Here is a 20532-nt window from a genome sequence, read left to right on the forward strand (position 1 = left end):
GGGCAGGGCCCCACCCGCGGCCCGCCCCAGATCCACCCCAGGAGGCCCAAAGGGATCTGGATTTCTTTATTAACAGACATGAGCACGACCCGTTACAGAAGTTTGTGCTTTCCAAAAAACAGTTACTGAATGTGAAAAAGGAACCCAAGCAAATAGGGAAGAGTTGGGGAGGGGCCACCAAGCCCCGGGGCCCCACCCAAAGCCCTGACCTGAATGACGCCTAAGGCCTCCAGCCTGGGACCCGCCCAGCAGGAGGGGGCAGGAAAGGGATGGGAAGCTGAGGGGCCCCAGCTGGGCCTGCTACTTTCTTTGGGCCAGGTAAAGAGAAGGGCGGGGAGGGGGTCCCAGGGAGCCAGAGCCGGCGAGCCATTTATTGCCATGTTTTCAAATTCGTGCAAAATATCTGAAGCCCTGGACAGAGAATACAAAGTGATATTTTTCCAAGAAACATAAAACTAGGAAAAGAGGTGGGGGGGCATTTTCCCACCGAAGCTCCCCCCTTGCCAGGCCCCAAGCAGGGTGAGGCCTCCACCCCGGCCAGCTGAGTGAGCAGGGAGGACTAAGCGCTACAATCTGGACCGGGCAGAGAGGGGGGTGGAATATGCAACAGCATTTCAACTACCAACGGGAGGAAAACCAGTCAACTGTACAAGTCTCCTATCAACTTTAAAAAAACAAAAACAAAAACAAAAACAAAGAAAAGCTGTAAAAGTCAGGCCCTGTGGGTGGGGAAGCGGCCAAGTCCCCGGCCAGGGCCGGAATCCAGAGTGGGTGCCAGGCGGAGCTGCTTCGAGTGCAGGCGCGGCGGGCCGTTTGGCCAGAGGCCGGAGCAGGTGGGTGGCCTTGGCAAGGGCAGCCTGAGGGCGGGCGCCACTGCTAATCACCACCCTCGAAGCCCTCCTCTTCTTCCGGGACTGGGTCTGCATCCCAGCAGGTGATGTCGATTTCTATGGTGTTGGAAAGGGAGGGGAGTTAAGAAGATGGCTGGCAGATCCAAGGCTGTGTCCCCCAACCCGAGAACTGTGCCAACTCTGTAGGGGGGGATGGTACCTGCCCATACAGGAACACAGGACCTCACTCTAATTCCGACCCATCATCCATATCCACAATACCTGGAGGCTTATTGTAGAACACTGGAGGCGGAGCCTTTGCACACAGATCTTCTGATTGGGTGAACTCCTCCTCCTGTGATTGGCTGAAGTACCCCTCACTGGCCTGTAGGAGAAAAGCATCAGGTCACTGTGGCCCCACCCAGCAAGACCAAAGCTGACCTACCAGGCCCTGAGCCCGTTGCCCAGGCAACCAGTGATTCCATGGTTGCCAAGGAAACAGATACCTGCCTTGGGAACAAAAGCAGAGTGGGCCCTGGGAAGGGGAATGGAATAAAGCTTCCCCCTAATAATGTGGGTCACAGAGGAGGGTAAGGCTGCAAGCCTGAAACACAGGGTTAGCCCCCCAGCTCCACCGACTTCCAACCCTCCCACCAGGCTGTCCTGACCTACCTGAGTCCCTTCCTTCTGGGTCGTCTCACCATTGGTCAGCAGGTGGGGCTCAGGCTCTGGCTCCGGCTCCTGATCCAGCTCCTCCAGAGCAGAAGGCAGAGTTGGGGCCTGAGGGGCAGCCAGGGGCTCCCCTTCTACTTCTGCCTCTGGGTCACAGAAGGTGGCTGGTGGCTCAGGCAGCTCATCAAAATTGAGGAGGTTGGCACAGACTTCACCTGTTGGCGGCACTGGTTCCTGAGCCCCCTCATCCAGCAGGGGCACCTCTGCCAGAGTGACCTCAGCACCTAATGGTGCTGTGGGGGACCTAGGCTCAGCCTGGGGTGTGGAGGTGCCATCCCCATGGCCAGGCCATAGGTCTATGAGGCTAGCGGGGGCAGGGGTGGAGGTGTTGGCAACAGCGGTGTTAGCAGCAGCAATGTTGGTTTCGACAGCAGCAGCTGCCAAGGTGTCGGCTGCAGTGGGGTCAGCTATGGCAGGCTCTAGTGGGGCAGCCAGGATGGCCTGCTCAGGAGCTGCCATGAATATGAAGTCCTCTATGGGGCTGCCTTGCCCCTGGGGAGGCTCCGGTGCCTGAGGGGGCTCCTCCACCAGGCTAGCCCAGGCCTGAGGGGCTGCTTCGCTGGCCTCCTTGATGGTCACTTCACTGTCCAGGCAGGGGCCAGGCTCCTGGGTCCCTGTTACAGCACACACGGAGGAGACAGAGGTGACCAGCTCCACCAGAGAAGGCCCTGTGCAGCCACCCTACTGACCCTGCCTGTGCACTGGAGAGCTGGCGACCTCCCGGAAGGAAGGCCTCCCCCAACAGCTCCATGCAAAGTGCCCCTGGGCCCCGATGCCCCTTTACCTAGTGTCTGTACGCCACTCAGCAGTCTTGGGAGGAAGGCCCGATTCCCACTCCACGAGAGACACTGAGGCTCAGAGGGCAGATCTTACTGCCACAGCAGGGCTCCTCCCTGCCACAGCCACCTCCAGGGCAGTGCAGTCTGGGTGGCTCAGGTCCCTGGGGAGTTGTTACCATGGCCACTGGGGGTTCCCAGCACAGAGACTGGTGAGAGGCCTCATAGGGCTGGGGCCCCTCACTCACCTTGGGTTGGTGGGGGTGGGGGTGGCAGTGGTGGTGGCTGCGAGGACGTGACCTCATCCAGGGCCCGTTCGATCTGCTCAGAGACAGGGGTGGAGGCTGTGCTAGAGTCAGATGGGCTCCGGGTGGGGATGGGTGTGGGCGCCATCCTCCGGTGGCTGTCCAGGTGGCTGCCTGTGGAACAAACCCCCACACTGGTCAGTGAGGGCCGGGAAGCCAGGTGAGCACAGGACTGTACACCTTGGGGCCTGGCCAGCATCTCTTCTCTGGAGTCTGGGTGGGGGCTGGGAGCTCCCCAGGCCCCACAGGGGCCAGACCACAACTCCAGACCCTGTAAGCCAGGACCCTGGGGGCCAGTGCCCCTTCGGGGCCAGGGAAAGAGGCAGGCAGTACCTGCTCTGGGGACAGACACCAGAGAGCAGCAGTCAGGCTGGGGAGTGAGGGCAGGGGTGCTGCTGGGAAGCGGGGCCCTCCTTACCCCCCTGCCGAGGCTGCTACCTACATGGGAGGGAGGAAGAGAGGTTTGGGGTGCGGTGACAGGTGATATAGGGAAAGGGAGTCCGTGGAGGGGAGGAGGAGGAAGAGGAGGAGGAGGAAGGCCCACTGTCCGATGCCTTTATGAAAGGGCAGTACGGACGACCTGCCGAGAGAGACAGACAGAGAGAGAGAGACAGAGGACAAGAGAGGGTCAGTCTCCCCCACCCCCACCCTGAGGCCTCACCCGCCCCCACATCTGGCCCTGGGTGTCCAAGCTGCCTTCGGCCAGGGTGCACATACAGCCAAGCTGGGCTGCAGCCTCAAGCTGTCCGGTGACACCCACCAGCACCAGCCACGCACAGCAGGGAGCCCACCCACTGCAGCCAGCCTTGGCAAAGCACACACCCGGCGTGGCCAGCCCCACCCCTGCAGCCCCAGCACAGGCCAAGCACGCGCAGGGCCAAACACTCAGACCAGCCAACAGGGAGCAGAAGGGTGCTTCCGGCAGGGGGAAGCTGCAAGGAGAACCCCGACAGAGAGACTGGGTGCAGGCTCCAGGGCCAGGGTGCCAGCCCACCTCACATGCAGCATAGTCCTCAGGCAGGGGCTGGCTCAACCCCAGCAGGTCCGCTCTCTACAGTCAGGAGTGCCTTAGCTGAAGCCAGAGCTGCCCGGGGGGCCTCTAGCACTGCCCCCATTCAGCCAAACGTGCGCACCAACCGCCCTCTGCGAGCCTTCCCGGTCCCAGGAGGCAAGGGGTAAGCACACGTGACGAACAACCTTGTCTTCTCCGAGGTCCCTGGGCAAGGCCTCCCTTCCAAAAAAGAGCGCCAAAGAGGCTTGGGGCCAAAACCTGAGGAGTGACAGTCAGGTCGGGGGGGACCTGGGACTACCTGGTCGGTGGCCGAAGGGTGAGGGCACATCACAGCTGCCCGCAGAGGCTGATGCGACTCGTTCCTGCTGCTTGAAGAACTCCCGTGGGTTGTCAGGCCGCTGGGCGATAATGGCCGCTGCCTCCTGGGGGCATGAGGAGGGAATCAGGGCCCGGCCAAGGCAGCCCCACTGGACTCACCTGCCCTGTCCCCCCAGCTCTCACCTCCACCTCTGATTCTGACTTCTTCATCTGGGTCTCTTCCTCTTCATCCTGCTGGTCACCCTGGAAACCAAAGGCAGTGTCCTGGGCACCACCCTTGCCCCAGGAGCTCTTGCTTCCTCAGAGACCATGTTTGCTCCACAGTCTGGCAGGAAGGGCTCGCAGATGGCACCTCTGTCGCACAGCAGCTCCTCGCCATCCACAAGGCCCTCAGCCAGGTACCTCGTCTCCAGCCTGGACAGGCACCTGGGCGCCCAGCTCAGCGCCTCCTGCTGCTTCACCCCAGAGCCATCCAGGCGCCCTCCCTGCTTTGCAGCCAACTTTTCTGGAACTTCCTACCCCAGCACCCAGCCAACTGAGCCCCACTTCACTGCTGCCTGGGTCTCAGCATCATGAGACTGCTGCTCCCTCACTGCCACCCCCGCCCCTGGGTTGGCCCACATTCCCCACCCCGAGTGACCTAGCCTCTCCCCAGCAGCCCCTTCCTACACTGACCTGCCCGCACACCTTGAGATATAGACCTGAAGTCACCAGCATGACAGTTTCCATACCTGGAACATGCACACCACATACACTTGGCAGGGGAGAGGGGTCTCCCCTCAAATGCCTGACCCCCACCCCATTCAGGCTGTTTCCTTCTCTGGGTCCCCACAAGCTGTTCTAGGCACACACTGTGTCAGAACCCTCCTGTCTTGGGGATCATGTCCCCCCACTCTTAGTCGGCAACACGGGATGAGAACTAGATCTGCGTGTGAATGGACAGCATGAGGCTGAATCGGCACACGTCCACTCAGTTGAATTCACTTAACGGCATCCCCTGCTGCCCCGATGGCAAATGGGGCAGGCAGGACTGAGCTGGGAGAAGAAAACACGGCAGGCAGGGTGCAGTAACAGGGCTCCTTTGTTTTCGAGCACACACCTAAAATTTAAACTTTCTGTTGGGGTGCATTACAATGGCCCTTCCAAGTATCCCCCTTCAAGAGGGTTGTCCCTCCAACTACAACTTCCCATCTTCTGGAATGAAGTCTAAACTCCTCTGACCTCGCTCTGTCTTCCCGTACTCCCCGCTCCTCAGCCCACTGGGCTCCAGTCAGGCTCCTGCCTTCCCATAAATGTGATTCTCACCAGCTCTTGTGGGCACCCTGTCCCTGCCTACTGCAACACGACCTCCCTAGGCCCTTGTGAACGGGCAAGTCAGTGTGGCGTACAGATGCAGTGGAAGGTTATCAGCTTTACAGAAGAAGGGGACAGCCTGACACACAATGAACCTGGAACACATGCTGAGTGAAATCAGCCAGTCACCAAAGGAACAACTCTGTATGATTCCGCCCAGGAGACACCGCGAAAAGTCAAATTCACAGAGGCAGCAAGGAGACTGCCAGGGTCCGAGGAAGAGGGGAGGATGGGGAGTCTGTGTTGTGTGCCTGTAGAGTTTCAGTTACGGGACGATGGAGAAGCCTGAGAGAAAAACAGTGGCGTCATCTGTACGACACGAGTGTACTTAATGCTGCTGAACTATGTCCGCAAAAGGCTAAGATGGTACACGATTAAGCTCACCAGTTAATTTCATCTTCTCCACCATATTTCTCACACCGGGCACATGGCAAGCAGGTGGTAGCAAAGCTTTGCTGAGTGAGTGAGGCTGGAGTTTACCAACTGCCCTTCGCCTCCACCACCCAGAGGCTGACAAGACTAGAGTCATCTATGACCGCCACTTACTGCCAATGCCTGCAGGGTATCCTGCTTTCTCCCGACCCATCTCCTATGGGTGTGGCCCTGAGGCTCCGTAAGGTCCCTAAGGCCCAACACCTGCTCATAACAGTCCCAATCCAGACAAGCACCACCCACCTCCAGTCCTGAACTGTGCCTCACCACCGAATGGTCTTTGTTCAAAGCACAAGGGTGTGAGTCCACCATCATTTTCAAAGGGCCAGTCCACAGACCCTACACAACACCCCAGTATTTGGAGGTCCAGACAGCACCCCCAGAACAAAGGGGCTGCTCTGAAGCAGACACCACACACGCCGTGTGCCAGATGCCCAGCACGCAGGCCCAGATGCACTGGTGTGGCTCTGCAGCACTAGCGTGGGGGCAGGTCTTGAGCCCCTGAGTGCAGGAAGCAGGAGCAGTCCACCTGAGCCCCTCAGGCCTTGCCAGGAGGTGACAGGAGAACCTACTCAATGAGGGCCTGGGCCAACAGAGGTTTTTCTTTCAGTCTAGAGTGTAAGATTCCCCAGGGAGGTCTTTCTACACAGCCAGGAGCCAGATCCCCCCGTGATCACGTGGCAGGGCTGACACTCCATGACAGCTCATGTAATAGTACCCAGAATGCCCCACACTGGCCCCAAGCCCCTGGTCTCCCCGGCTAAGCACTCACAAAGATAGACTGCTCCTTCAACCGCCTCTTGGCCTCCTCGGCTTCTAAAGTCTGCTGTTTCCTTCTGAAACAAGAAGCGGGCATCAGCAGGCCTGCACCCCTCCACAAGGTCCCAGGCAGACCTGCAGGGGGAGGGGAGCAGGGGCAGGGGTGGGGTGGGGCAGGGCCTTGCAGTAGGGTGGGAGCACGCACCTGTGCTCCTCAATCTGCTGTTCCCGCTCTCGGTAGCGCCGCTCCCGCTCCTCCTGCTCCTGCCGCTCCTGCTCCATCCGCTCTTGCTCAAACCTGAGTCTCTCGTCCAGGGCTTTCTTCCGCTCCTCCTCCTTCCTCAGCTCTTCCTCCTTCTGCAACCACCCATGCCAAGGCAGTGTAGGCCCTGAGCCGACAGGGGGGCCCCCTTCCCCTCCAGCCCGTCCGTCCCCAACCCAAGACTGGGGAAACATGGTTTCTGGGAAAACAGGTTGAACCCCTGGGCAGAAGGCTGTCTTCAGCTGGGGGAGCCCAGAGGATGGAACCCACTGTGCGTGGAGAGGTGTGGGGAGAGAAGCCCAGGGGCCATGCCATGGGGTTGGGCCAGCTCAGCCTGCAAGCCGGGGTCAGGCCCGCACCTTGGCCTGCTCCCAGAACTGCTCTCGGTTGATCCGCTTCATCTCCACAGCGGCATCAGTCTTCTGATAGGTGGTGCCCTGCAGAGTTAAGCAGCCTGGCATGAGCTAGGACAGCGGGCCAGGTGCTCCGGGAGCTCCCACCCGAAAAGGCTGAGGAAAGACAGGAGCAGGGCAGGTGAGCCCCGGGCAGGGCCCGAGGGCCCCAGATCCATCCACACTGACCACCGGCTCCGTGTTCTCATCCTCGCGCAGCCGCAGTCGGTGCAGCACCGGGCTGGAGAGCCTCGCCAGCCCATTGGAAAGCCGCTGCCCAATGGCGCCCGCGTCGATGTCTTCCACACTGCTGGCATTCACAATCACGTCGACACCCTGCAGCGAGAAGGTGTGTTCAGGCAGCATGGCTCCCTCCTGTCACCACCACCAGCAAACAGACCCTGGATGGCTGGCCCCTGCCCCCACTCGCACCTGGAAGAATTCAGCCACCTTAGCCACATGGCTGGCACAAGCACATTTGCGGGCATCAGGCACATCCTCGCCGACCTGCAAAGCACCCAGCACAGGCAGGGTTGGGAAAGGACAAGAGGGGGCAGTGGTAGCCCAAGACCCCTGGCTCTCTTCCCACAGGTGCAGGGGTGTCCTCTCTAGTGGTGTCGGTGGGTAACTGTTCTGGGCCCTCTGCCCCCTTCCCCAGCCCACAGCAGCATACCCAGTTGATGAGCACGTATTTTGGCAGAGCAGCCTGGGAGTCTTTGACGCTGCAGAAGCCGTACATCACCTTCTGGTTCTCAAAGTGGCCCGAGAGCTCCTGCAAGCCCCCGTCTGGGGGAATCAGGAGGGAGTCAGGACTCCCGTCTCCTAACCATTACCCCACAAGGGCCTGGAACCCGAAGAAAGATTCTTCGTGTGGGCTCCACGGGCACTCCGGGACCTGCAGGCCCGGAGTTCTGTGCTGGGGTGAGAAAGAGTGGCAGGCAGGCCCCAGCTCTGCCTGTGACTCCCCAGGACGTGATTTGGGGTAGAGATGAGGACACGCTCGTTCTTCACACACCCTCATGTCTCCTGAGGTACAGTCCCAATGGGGGAAAACAAAGCTTTTGCCCCAGAGAAAGTGGGGGTGATCTGGGCCATCCCTGCCCGGCCCCTCCTCCCTAGCTGTGTGACTTTGGGTAAGTCACTCTCCCTGTCTGAGGCTGTCTTCTCATAATCAAGCAGAAAACAAGGCCCCCTGCCTCCTCACCCTGGAGAGCACAAGGATGACCAGGAAGGACACCTGCCAGACAAGCATGGGTCACTGGATGCACACCAGGAGGCAGCCTGGAGCCAGATGGGTGGGGAAGAAAACACCCAGAGGACGGGGCGGGAGAAAGCAAAAAAGAAAAACGGCTTGGATTCTTACCTCCTGACGCTGCAAGCTTGAGGTCATCTGAGCCATCCTCATATGTGTACAGAGCCCTGGGGAGAGGGAGGGGTGGCTCTCAGAACTGCCAATTTTGGGTGGGGACAGCTCTAGGGAGGAGGAGGAGGGTCACAGAACAGGCAGGAGGGGAAGGGGGTTCTGGCCCAGCACCACTGCCAAACAATGGGCTAGGCGCCATTTCAGTAGGGGGGCGCTGGTAGAGGGGGCCTGGGTCAGCTGGGGAAGAAACCACTGCCCATGTGCCTCGTCCTCCGAGCCCTGGCCCTGGCAGCCTACAGCCCAGCAAGCGGGTGTGAGATGGAGATTCCAAGGCGACAGTTCCTTGGTTACTGTTCCCTGGCTACCACACTGATAGTCCCCCATTGGCTGTTGCCAGGCATGCGTCTGGGTACCCATCACCCCTCCCCTCACAGCGGGGAAAAGAGAAGAGAGAACCTGGTGCTCACTCTGATCAGGGCATCCCATTGTAACCATGGCAACCTGGCAACTGGCACATGACTGGCCCACCCCAACTACAGGCTCCAGAACACAAAGGACCCCAGGGACACACCCTCAGTCTTCATCTCAGCCTCTCTGAAAGGTGGATGAGGTCCCCCAGGCCACTCTTGCCCAGACGGTGGCGGCCCACGGGTGATTTCAGTCTCCTGGCCTCCCAGCCTCTCGACCACCTTGGCCCCAGCTGGGACCCTGGCCTGGCCTCCTGAGAGTGTCAGCCGAGAGTGTCAGCCTTTCCTTCAGCCTCGGCGTCACCGGAAAGCTGACCTAGCAGCCTGCCTCCTCCCTCCTCCTTCCTAGCTTCTTCTCCCCAGGCTGCAGTGCCACAGCATCCATTTCATGGCAGGGAAGGCCGAGATGTGCGCTCCCGAGGACCCCTCCTTGAGAGGACAGGCCTGGGGCAAGGAGGGGCGGTGGAGAAGAGGAAGGGAGAGAGTCAGTGAGAGAAACAGGGAGAGGAGGAAGAGAAGACAAGAGAAAGGAGGGAAACGAAGGGGTGAAGAGGAAATGAAGGAAGAAGAGAGAAAGGGAAGGGAGAGAAAAAGGACAAGGGAAGAGAGAGAAGGAGGAGGAAGCACGAAGGAGGGAGAGAAGGAAGGCCCAGCCCAGCCCCTGTGGGTCAGCCCAAGCCAGTGCTAGGAACACACACACACACACACACACACACACACACACACACAAATTCCCAGAATCCCTCCCGCCTGAAAGGGACACAGGTGGGCTGTGAGGCGGGGAGCTCTTGGTCCAACTGTTGCCCAGGCCCCAGCGCTGGCAGCTGCTCCCCAGAACAGCTGTCCCACCACCTGTCCAGCTGCCCTAAACCACCGCTGGGAACAAAGGGCCCTCAGAGAAGCAGGGTCTGTCCCTCCCAACTCCACGGATGAGAAACTGAGGCAGAACTCCAAGGCCCTGGTCCCAACCAATGCTTCAGACGACGCTTGCCCCAGGAATGAGCGCCAGCCCCCCCAGAGGCTGCGAGGGCCCTTGCTGCTCCCAGGAACATCTGCCCTGCCCCCTCCCCCTTCAGCTCTGGCCTTCCCACCTCCGCCACCTTCCTGGCCGTGGCCCCCGCCCTGACCTGGCAGAAACCACAGCTAAGGTCAAAGCCTTCAGCAGGCCTTCAGCTGTGCGCCGTACACCTGCCCTTCCAGCTGGACCTCTCCACTGGCGCCACAGACTGGACCGCTCCCTGGCGCCAAGCACAGCTCTGACACTGCCCGCCCTCGAGGCTCTTACATCTGTGGTTCCCTTCACAGAAAGGCCAGAGCTGTCCCCCACCCCATGCCCACCCGGGGCAGAAACCCCTCAGGGCCCCGATGGCAGCTCTACGGGAAGCTGTGCTCTGCGCCCCAGACCATGTCCCACAGCCCAGCAGGGCTGGGCAGAGGCTTCTGCGCCCGCCCCAGATCTCACTCAGCCAGTGCTTCTCAATCACGTCAGGGCGGCCTGGGCAGGACACAGGAGAAGTGAGGGAGGGGGAGGGATGTACAATCTCACAAGCTCCAAGCCCTGGAGACAGACACTGCCCTGGGCTTGGGGAAGGCAGGAAGTCTGACTCAAGTCAACAACAGACATACTTCACAACCAGCCCTGGTCCGCACAGCAGTAGGTGTTTGTGATACTGACTCAAACTCTGAGGAACCATCGAGGCCAGAGAAACTGGACCAGAGTGAGGCGGCAGCTGGAACGGCCCAGGTCCAGGGAGGTGCTGGGGTCAGTCAGCTCAGGCGAGAGGCTGAGGGCAGGCGGACCCCTGGAGAGGCCCACTGAGGAAGTCATGGCTAGGACAGCCCTGGCTGTCCCTCATCCCGCTGAGCCCAACTCCCTCTTCTGCTTTTCAAGAGGACCTGAGAGGAGCAGGCTCTAGTGTGGTCACACAGTGATTCATGTCACACTCAGGGCAGCACTAGCTCTCTCACTACACTGACTTCCTGGCTCACCTGTTCCCAGTAACTGGGCTGTGGTCGGTTTCAGAGGCCCCGCCAGGAAGTAGCCTGTACTGGCCCCTCTGGGGACTGAGCTCCCCCACCATCACCACTCAGGGGGGAGGGTAATGACAAGCCCTTCCAGCCGGGCAGCAGTTTTACCCAGGACACCCCTCTCCGGCCTCTGAGTGCAGGGTCTGCCCCTGGGCCGAGCGGGTGGCTGTGAGCACTCATGTCCCCACTGCAGGATGTGATCTTCACACCCTTTTCCCAAGACGCTATCTGGGCCCTTGGGACTGAAAACAAATGTGTGCATGTGCGAGGGTGCGTGCCTGCATCTGTGTGTGTCCCACACACAACCCAGATGGGGGGTGACGCACGCCAGAGATTAATAACTAGCTTTGGCCACATGGATACGGCACAGAGATGGGAGCCCAGGCCTCTGCTGAGCATGAGGTGGGCCAGCGGTGGTGGTGTGGCCCCGAACTGGGCCTCCGGGGATCTGCTTTTAGGAGATCAGGGGCAATGGTGTGGCGGTAGACAGCACTTCTCAACTGAGGGCAAGTGGGGCACTCTGAGCTGGACGGTGGCCCCTGTCCAGGCAGGGGACATCATAGCCCAAGGCCAGTTCCTCCACCAGGCCAAGCTGGCCACCTGCCCGAACTCTTCCCATGATCTCAGCCCCTGGGGCAGGGCGGGGACAATGGGTGGCCACCGGCCCACTTAACCTGTGCCGGCCTCTCCTGTGACTGACCTGCAGAACATGGGAGCCCGTCTCTCGCGTCCATCCCTCCAGGCAGACCTGGCTGCCCGCCAGTGCTGCAGTACTATGGCATGGACGCCTGGCCATTTGTCCCCTCCTCCAGCCCCCAGGTCAGTGTCCCTACCACAGTGCCCTCCCTTACTTGCATAAGGCCAGCCCAAAGGAGGTCCCTTGGGCATGCCTTCACTCTGTGCCTCAGTTTCCTGCCTGCCCCGGAAACTAGAGGTCTGGAAATGGAAGGAGCACCTGCCCCAAGACAGGGGTGTTTTGGGGAAAATGATTCCTGAATGGGGCAGTGGGGAACCCCCTGGCTTTCCTACCACCCTGGAGATTCCAGCCCCAGAGCAAAGAGGCCCACCCCTCCCAGAGCTCAAGGGGAGACCACAGCTGTGGAAGGGGGTACCGGCAGCCCAGCTCCTCCCCAGCCAGGGAGCGGAGAGCCCCTTGCACTGGGCGATGGGGCCAAGGGCTCAGAAGATCTACTCTGCCCCTCATCCCTTCCTGGGAGCTCTCTCCAGGCTTGTGTGGGCGCGGGCCTCCTCCCAGGGTCCCCAGCTGGTCCTCCAGGCCGGAGTTCGGCCCCTGGGCATCTCCCAGCCCAGCTGCCCAGTCCCTGAAATCCCCTCGATCCCTCCCTCCTCCGCGGCCGCGAGATGAACAGGAGTCACTGGGCGGCAGCCATGTGGCAATGAACATCTTTGCATCACACCCCAACTCCGAGAGGCCCCCCGGTGGGCGGGGCGTCCGGGCCCCCAGCCCTCTCCGCTCCTCCCCCGCCCTAGCGTTCCTTTGTGCTGTGGCCGGTTGTCCAGGCTGGGCCGGGCACGCTGAGCTGGCTCCGTTAGCTGGGTCCCCGCCCCGTCCCCGCCCGGTCCGCGCCCGCTGAAAGGTAGCGAAGGTGCCCTTGGTCGCCCCGTGCACACCTGTCCCCCGGGGCCGAGACGGGGGATGGGCTCCTGCAGGGCAATGCGGCCCGGGGTCACACGTCCGGACCCCGCATCCCTCCAGACCGCGCCCGGCCACCGCTCTCACAGCGTGCCTGGGGCGGCCTCCGGGCGCTCGCGGCCGGCAGCGCCCCGCCCGGCCCGCCCGGCCCCTCCCCCGGCGCGCACAAAGGCAGCCCCTCCCGGTCCTCCTCGGTCGCTGCACCATTTCGGGGTCGTCCCCTCCCTTCCCGGCAGCCGGGTGGCGGGCCGGGTGGAAACAAAGGCGCGGCGGCGGCAGCGGCGGCGCGGGGACAAAGGGGCCGAGGGGCGGGGGCGGGGGCTCACCAGTCGGCCGCGCTCTCCTCTCGGATCACCTCCTCGTACGCCGCCAGCAGCTCCAGGCGGTGGCCGCTGAAGCTGACGCCGGCCATGCTGCGGGCCGGACCGAGGCCGAACGGACAGACGCACAGACGGACAGAGGAGGAGGGATGGAAGGAGGGAGTCACCGCCACCGCTGCCTCGGAGCCTCTGCGGCGAAGCGAGCAGAGCGAGCCAGCGGCCGGGGGAGGGGAGCCGGCCGGCGGGGGGCGGGGGGCGCTGGCTCCGCCCGGCTCGTCCCTCCGCGCTCGGTCCTAGCGCCGCCCGGGCCCGGCCCAGGGGGAGGTCCGCCCCCCCTTCCCGGCCTGCCCCGGGTGCCCCCGCGCCCCTTATCCGTAGCCCCTTGGCCCGCGCCGATGCGTCCCTCCACTCCCGAGGCGGGTCCCACCCGGGTTCCCAAACTTCACCTACCATGGCCCCAGCTTAGGCGCTCACCTTCCTCAGCCCCAAACCCAGCCGCGTCCCCAACCTCACCAACCCTCTGTAGGTCCAGCTTCATTCTCCTTATCAGTTCCCAGTCCCAATCCCAAATCCACTTCATTTGAACCCGGCCCAGCCCCATTCCCTGTTTAATTTATCTCTACCCCGGCCCGCCTCACCGCCTATCCCCATCCCTGGTCCATCCCAACCCAATGCACAGATCAGCACCACCCCCTCCACCCCGTGGCACATCAGCGGCCCATCCCCTCCTCTGAAAGGCCCCTTCCTACTCCCCCCACCCACCTTGGCACTGTCCATTGCCATCTGTGTCCGAACCCCAAGTCCAGCCCCATTCCCAACCCCATGCTTTGGCAGGCAACTCCCCCCCCTCCAATTCACAACACTCCATCCCTAGCTGCACCCTCCTTAGTCCAGCCTATCCTGTTGCCATGCCGATCCCAGTTCCCAAACACACCTCTCCACCCCCCCTCCTTGACCATTCCCAGCCCCAACCCAGATCATTACCCCAGCACTGCCACCCTCCTCCACCACCCCTGCCCCACCCCTAGGCTGAGCACCCCCCTACCAGCTGCCTCCTGGGCCCTCTCAGATAGGACAGGCCTAGGAAACCCTCTGCCTTGTCTCCCAAGCCTCAGGCCTCCCGGATGATCCTATGCAGACTTCCTCCCAGTGGCAACATCTCAGCCCAGACTCCCAGGGCAGGACCACTCCAGGGACACCCTAGGACCAGCCTCCTGACACCTTTATTTCCCAAAGTTCTGAGCCCAGGGATCACTGGGGCCCTAGCGGAGTCTCCTGCAGCGAGTAGGCACAACAGGCAGGACCTCCTGAAGCGTCGCTAGTCCTTGCTGAAGTGGGTCCCTGCAACCCTCCCCAGTTCTCAGAAGCCTTTCGCACCTCATCTTCCCAGGGGAAGTGATGGAACCTGAGCAACGGCCTAGTCCAGTCAGGGAGGTGGAGGAGGTGATTCAGCTGGGTCTTCGAATTCTGAGTTGGCCAAGAGGAGAAAGAGAATAGTGTGTGTGCTGATCTCCAGCAGTGGTTCCCAGCGCTTTGGAGTAGAGCAACCCTCTTAAAATTAAAAACATTTCGCAGATGCCTGCCTGTGGGGGTTCTCTGTACCCACTGTGCCCATGGGCCTCTGGCCCTGGAAGTTTCTCCACAGCCCCCAGTTGAAACAAGGTCCAGGCAGGGTCAGAAGGATTTGGGGGGAGCGAGAATACACCACAGCAAGGCTAAAGAGGTGTGGGAAAAATAGGTAGGGGGACCTTGGGCCCCAGGTCCTGCTTCCTTTGACTTGTCCCAGCTCAGAATTCCACCCCCCCCCCAGCCCCCTCCCTGGCTCCCTTCCCAGCCTCCTACTCACTCAATTCCACGTCCACCCACAGGAGTCGTGCACGGTGCTTTCCCTTCCTCAGATTCCTGCATCTCCTCATCCCCCTACAAATACTCTCCAGCCACACCCACTTTCACCTCTGTCACCTGTATTTCCAAGTAAACTCCTAATTTTATTATTTTAATGGACTTGAGAGAGAGTGGAAGGGAAAGAGAGAGAGAGAAACATCAATTTGTTGCCCCACTTATTTACGAACTCATTGGTTCCTTCCTGTGTGTGCCCTCACCAAAGATTGAATCCACCACCTTGGTATATTGGGACAATGCTCTAACCGAGTTACCCAGCCAGGGCTACTAAGTAAATCTCTAATTTTAGAATAGTTTTAGATTTACAAAAAAGTTACAAAGATATTGTAGCCCAGTGAGGCCCCCATTGGTGCGAGGAAGATGGCCACCTGCTTGCCTGTGTTGGAGCCCACCTGGTCTCCTCACCCTTCTCCCTCCACATCACCTTCCTCCGAGAATGTGTGTCTGTGATGTGTCTCCACACTCAGTGGCCACATCTAGTCCTCAGCTTCGTGGACCTGTGCGAGTGGGGTGGCTACCGATCACTCCCTCTGAGAGCCTTCCTCCTTCCCGCCCTGAAACCCACCCACCCAGCCTTGGAGTTCTGCTGAAGGGCCTCCCGCAGGGTAACCCAGCAGCACCGACCACCGTTTCAGTTGCTAGCATGCCGGTCTCGCCCTATCCCCAGGGGGTGAGCTCCCCACACACATACTGGCGTGCTGGCCCAATGGCTTGTGGGTCCCTGGGGTGAAAAAGACAACAAAACTGGAGGATTCAGATCAGAAGCCAGTCACTTGCTGTGTGACCTTAGCTACAGTGCTTTCCCTTGCTGAATTTTCTTTTTGATAACAGGCTGTGAGGATAAAATGTGACTGATGGGAGCCTTGGAAACTGAGAGCTCCTCTTTCCCTCCTCACAGCCTTGCCCCCTCCACCTCACCCCCCTTCCTGCCCTGTACTCCCCACAGCTCTCAGGGTAGGCTCAAGGCTGACAGTGGGTCTCAGGACTTTTTCCAGCACTGGCTGAAGGATCTTTCTCTGCCCTCATTCTGCCTCTGGAAGCTCCTACCAAGTACACCTTCAAAAGTGTCCCCTCTGCTCCGGCCTGGTGGCTCAGCTGGTTGGAGCATCGTCCCCTACACCCTAAGTGTGCAGGCTCGATCCTGGTCAGGTGCATACGGGGGGCAACCAATCCATGTTTCTCTCTCACATCGGTATTTCCCTCTCTCTCTCTAAAAATTAATAAACATCCTCAGGTGAAGATTTAAAACAAAGTGCCCCTTCCTTCTTCTCAGGTGTGGGTCCTGACACGGAGCCAGCCACTTCCCATTAGCTGGGCAACTGACCAGCCAATTGCTGCCCAGACCTTGCTAACCAAGTGGCCTTATACTTGTTGCTTGACCTTTCCTGTGCCATCGAGGATGATAATGACAGCACCTACCACATGGAGCTTGTTTCAGGGTTTCGTTTGATTTTTTAAAAAAGATTTTATTTGTTTTTAGACAGAGGGGAATGGAGGGAGAAAGAGAGGGAGAGAAACATCAGTGTGTGCTTCTCATGCACCCCCTTCTGGGGGCCTGGTCTGCAACCCAGGCATGTGCCCTGACTGGGAATAGAACCAGCAATCCTTTGGCTCACAAGCAGGAGCTCAATCCACTGAGCCACACCAGCCAGGGCATCGTTGAGGATTTTAAACAGTCTCTGGAAAGTGCTTAAAAGGGCAACTGCACATAGTAGGTGCCATTGACATGTTGGCTGTGATTACAGTTTTAGAGATGGGAAACGTGAGGCTCAGAGAGGAGCAGCGACTGGCCCTGAGGCACGCAGCTGGTGAGTGATGAAGTCTGGATGGGAACCCACGTGTGTCCCTCTCTCATCACTACAGCATGCCGCAGGCCCTCTTCACTTCCCCTTCCGCATGCTGAGGCTGGCCTGGCCTGGCCTGGCCTGGAAATCAGTCCGATGTAGCTCCTCAGGCTGCTGCTAGTGGCAGGGTGTAAGGAAGAAGTCAGGGGGGTGGGGTCCTGGGTGTGGAGCACAAGTGTGCAGTGCAGTAGACGTCAATAGTTAGGGCATCCCAGAAAATGTCCTGGGACCCGGAGACTGAAGAAAAAGGCTGACAACTCCAGCATGCCATCAGGATTTCGGTAAGAGAATGTACAGGTGAGATGCACCTCAGGGGGCAGCAAGATGGCCTGGATGGCCTGGGTGCTGCGTGCAGACACCAGGGCGTTCTAAAGGACAGGGCGGGATGGATGGGGGTACTAGGGGGGGACCCTCCCCAGATAAAAGGAAAATGCCTTGCATGCCTGCTCAGTGAGGCAATCCATGGCCTCCTCCCGGAACTGCAGAGGTGGCGCGCCGTGAGGGCGGGGCGGGGGTGGGCGTGATCAGACGGCTCCGGGGAGTGGGTGGGAAGCAGTCTCTGTTCTGGTCCTGATCCGGCTGGTTCTGGCTCAGGGTCCGGCAGCAGTCATGCTGTTGAAAAGTCCATCTCTCTCCCACAATCCCTGCCCCTGTCTTCTGGATGATTTTCCACTTCAGGCTCCAGACTGGAACATGTCCGGGCCAGCTGGTCAGACCCAGGGACTGCTGCGGGGATGGACACATGATCCAAGTCAGTGCAACGGGCATCAGCCAGGGACCTTAGCTGGAGTCATTAAGAAAGTCTCCACCAGGGCCGCTGAGCGGGCAGCCTGAGGCCGGAGCTAGCTGGGGGTGCCTGTGCCGCTGCCGATGGGGAGAGCCTCGGGAGAATGAGGCCAGAACAAGCTCGGAGAGATCTGGGGAGAGTAGAGACTGCTGACAACACCCTTCAGGCCAGATCCCGCTGTATCTGAACCTTTTCCATTAAGTGAGAGAAATTCTCTGTTTCTAGTTCAACCAGTTTGAACGGCAGCTGGAAGAGTCCTTTCTCATCGACCCCAAGCAGTGGTCACTGTTGTCGGTGGCAAGGGAAATAGGTGAGCTGACCTTCTAGTCCCCCAGGCTTTGAGCGGGAGACCCAGACTGGTCCTGGGGCCCTCCCAGAGCACTGTGCAATGACCCCACTGCACAACCTCCTGGGGCTGGCCCCAGCCTCCCGTATTCTCACCAGGCTCCTGGGAGGCACCTTCTTGTCCCACCAGAGCCCTGGAACCCTGGCACCCCCAGCCCCCAGTTGGGGCGGGGCCCCACCTCCACCTCCACCTCCACCTCCTCTCACAGTGGGCTGTAAACTCTGCGCGGCTGCCGCTCCCTGTGTGCCTCAGGCTCAGCTCCGTCACAGCAGGGCTGCACGGAGGGGCCCACAGGGGTGCGTGTACCCACGTGTGTTCCAAGGCCACACGGCACTGAGGAGGCAGGACCAGAATCATCCGTTCCTGCCTCTGTTCTCTGCACTCTGGCAAAGCAGCTTCTCACCCTGCACTGTGTCTCTCTGACTTCAAATGAGCTCCAGCCGCTCTGAGCTGGAAAAAGCCTGTCTCTTGCTGGCTGTCTCTCCAGTTGCCCAATCAGTCCCCTGCCATGGGCTCTGCCCCCTCAGCTGGGGGGACTGCACTTTCCAAGGGCGCTAATGGCTTCCCCTGCCACACACAAGGATAGTTCCCAGTCACTGTGGCTTCTCTCCCACAGCCGTGATCCCTGCAGCTCTGTGGCCAGGGGGGCAGCCCGGAAGGGCAGTGAGGAGCACCCCGGTCTTTGATCCTTGGAGCAGCAGAGCTGGGGCATTCTGGCTGGGCAGCCCTAGACAGGCCACTTCCCCTTCTTGAGTCTTAGGTCCCTCACTTGAAACATGCCTTTAAGGAGATGTCTTGAGTGTGTTCCAAAGATTAAATGAAATGTGTATCAGCAGTTGCTCTGTGCGTCCTGGCGGGTGGCCTGTTCAGAGCAGGGGCCTGGTGCTTGTTTCTACTTCCATCCAGGGGAGCTCCTCTTTCTGAGGTTCAGCCCCCAGCTCTCTGCTCTTTACTGTCCCCTTACATCTGCCCACCTTTGGCCACCTTCCCTTGGTGCGGAGAGGACTCTCCACACCTCTTGGTGCTCAGCCGAGTGGGGGGCTGCCGGTCCTCCTGGCCACGCAGCCTGACCTGAGAGTGCTGTCTGCACTCCCGTCCGCACTCTCCTTCCACATCCCCACCACACTGCCTCTTGTTCCTGTAACCCTGGCTGCCGCCCAGCTCTCTGCTAAACTGATCTGGCAAATGTCACCTTGTTTCGAAATGCCACGGGGCTCCTGGCCTTATCTGCCTGGTGGACACTGTCTGTCGGCAGTTTCTGGAAACACTCTTGCCCGGCCCCAGCCTGCACGCCCCGGCCCCCAGGGCCCAGCTGTTGTCCTCTGCGCTCCTGCCTCCTTTGCCCAGAGGTGATGCTGGCGCTTCCTATCTGGGGGTGTGGGGCTAGTTGCTCTCACACTGGATTTGGCCCACATCTATTATTTTTTATTTTTATTTATTTCCTTTTTTAGATTTTATTTCTTTTTAGAGAGTGAGGAAGGGAGGGAAAAAGAGGAGGAAAGAAACATCGATGTACAAGTGATACATCAATTGGTTGCCTCTCACATGCCTCCACCTGGGGACCTGGCCCGCAACCCAGGCATGTGCCCTAACTGGGAATCGAACCAGCGACCTTTCAGGTTGCAGGCCAGTGCTCAATCCCCTCAGCCACACTAGCCAGGGCTATTATTATTTTTTTAACAAGATTGAAAAAGAAATCTTAGTTGCCGTCATTAAAATACCAGATTTCATGTTCAAGTTCAAATCTCTGGACGCTGTTGACAAAGCAGCAGACCTGGTCACAGCTCCGAATCACCACGTGGCCGCCCTTGGCTGTGGCTGCGGTTGCAGCCGAGGGCGCCTACCTGGAGAAGGCTCCCCCAGGACTCCAGCAGCACTCACCATCCACCCTTGTGATCACACTGGCTCGTATCCATGGAAACCAGGGGTGGACCGAGGGCTTCATGGTTCAAGAGAGGTAAGAGAGAGTACATTTCACCATGGAAGTGAAAGATACTGTTTAATATGCCAGAGATGTCTAGGTTGAAAGAAAACCACATCCCACCTGCTTTCTCTCGGTGTTGACCTGGCTGGGTGCAGCTCCCAGCCTTCCACGGGCATTGGTTACATGCCTCTGGGGTGACTGCTCCGGACCTGTCCCAAGCTCAAACGGAATCCGAGGTGAATCCAGACTTGAATCTTCAGCCATGCCCTGATTTGTCTCCTGTTTGTTCCACAGGCACCTCATTCAGTCTTTCAACAAGCACTCCTCAGTCATCCACTCTGCGCCAGGCACCGGCCCAGGCTCCAATGAGACACCGTGAAAACAACACAGGGAGCCCAGCACACATTTCCCAGGGTCCTCAAGAGAACACAACAGGCCTGAGTTGTCCTGGTCTAGTTGGGGCCCGCTCCTGTCTCTCTCCATCCAGGCTTGGGACAGGCCGGCGACAATCCCCCCAGGGTGGCAGAGGGCACCAGTGAGAACCAAGAGTTCCTACAGTTGGGGCCAACACCTGAGTCTCCAGGTGTCAAGGTGCCAGGCAGAAGCCACCTTCCCAGGGGGCACTCACTGGTGAGTGGTGCTCAGTGCCAGCCCCTCCCAGGGCAGAGCAAAGAGCTCCAGCCTGGCTTCTAGCCTGGATCGTGGCTCGGTGGCTGTGCGAACTGG

General features: G+C 59.9%; 1 protein-coding gene across 10 annotated transcripts; it reads right to left on the minus strand.

The window, feature by feature from the left end:
- Positions 1-50: 50 nt before the first annotated feature.
- On the minus strand, positions 51-13248 carry DBN1 (drebrin 1). Of its 10 annotated transcripts, none has more exons than XM_036013721.1 (15): positions 13010-13243; positions 8535-8590; positions 7845-7957; positions 7604-7678; positions 7355-7507; positions 7139-7216; positions 6723-6874; positions 6531-6594; positions 4157-4216; positions 3954-4077; positions 3086-3223; positions 2587-2757; positions 1503-2179; positions 1113-1215; positions 51-947 (listed from the first exon to the last, which is right to left on the minus strand). In XM_036013721.1, the coding sequence occupies exons 1-15, from the start codon at positions 13093-13095 to the stop codon at positions 877-879; spliced, it is 2121 nt and encodes a 706-aa protein (XP_035869614.1). In that variant the 5' UTR covers positions 13096-13243; the 3' UTR covers positions 51-876. The 10 variants fall into 10 exon arrangements, with proteins under 10 accessions (XP_035869614.1, XP_028383382.1, XP_035869609.1 ...); XM_028527581.2 differs by having other exon boundaries at positions 1503-2176; positions 7361-7507; positions 13010-13232; XM_036013716.1 differs by having other exon boundaries at positions 7361-7507; positions 13010-13222.
- Positions 13249-20532: the final 7284 nt, after the last annotated feature.

This window comes from Phyllostomus discolor, chromosome 13 (genome assembly GCF_004126475.2).
Source record: "Phyllostomus discolor isolate MPI-MPIP mPhyDis1 chromosome 13, mPhyDis1.pri.v3, whole genome shotgun sequence".
Classification (NCBI taxonomy): Eukaryota; Metazoa; Chordata; class Mammalia; order Chiroptera; family Phyllostomidae; genus Phyllostomus; species Phyllostomus discolor.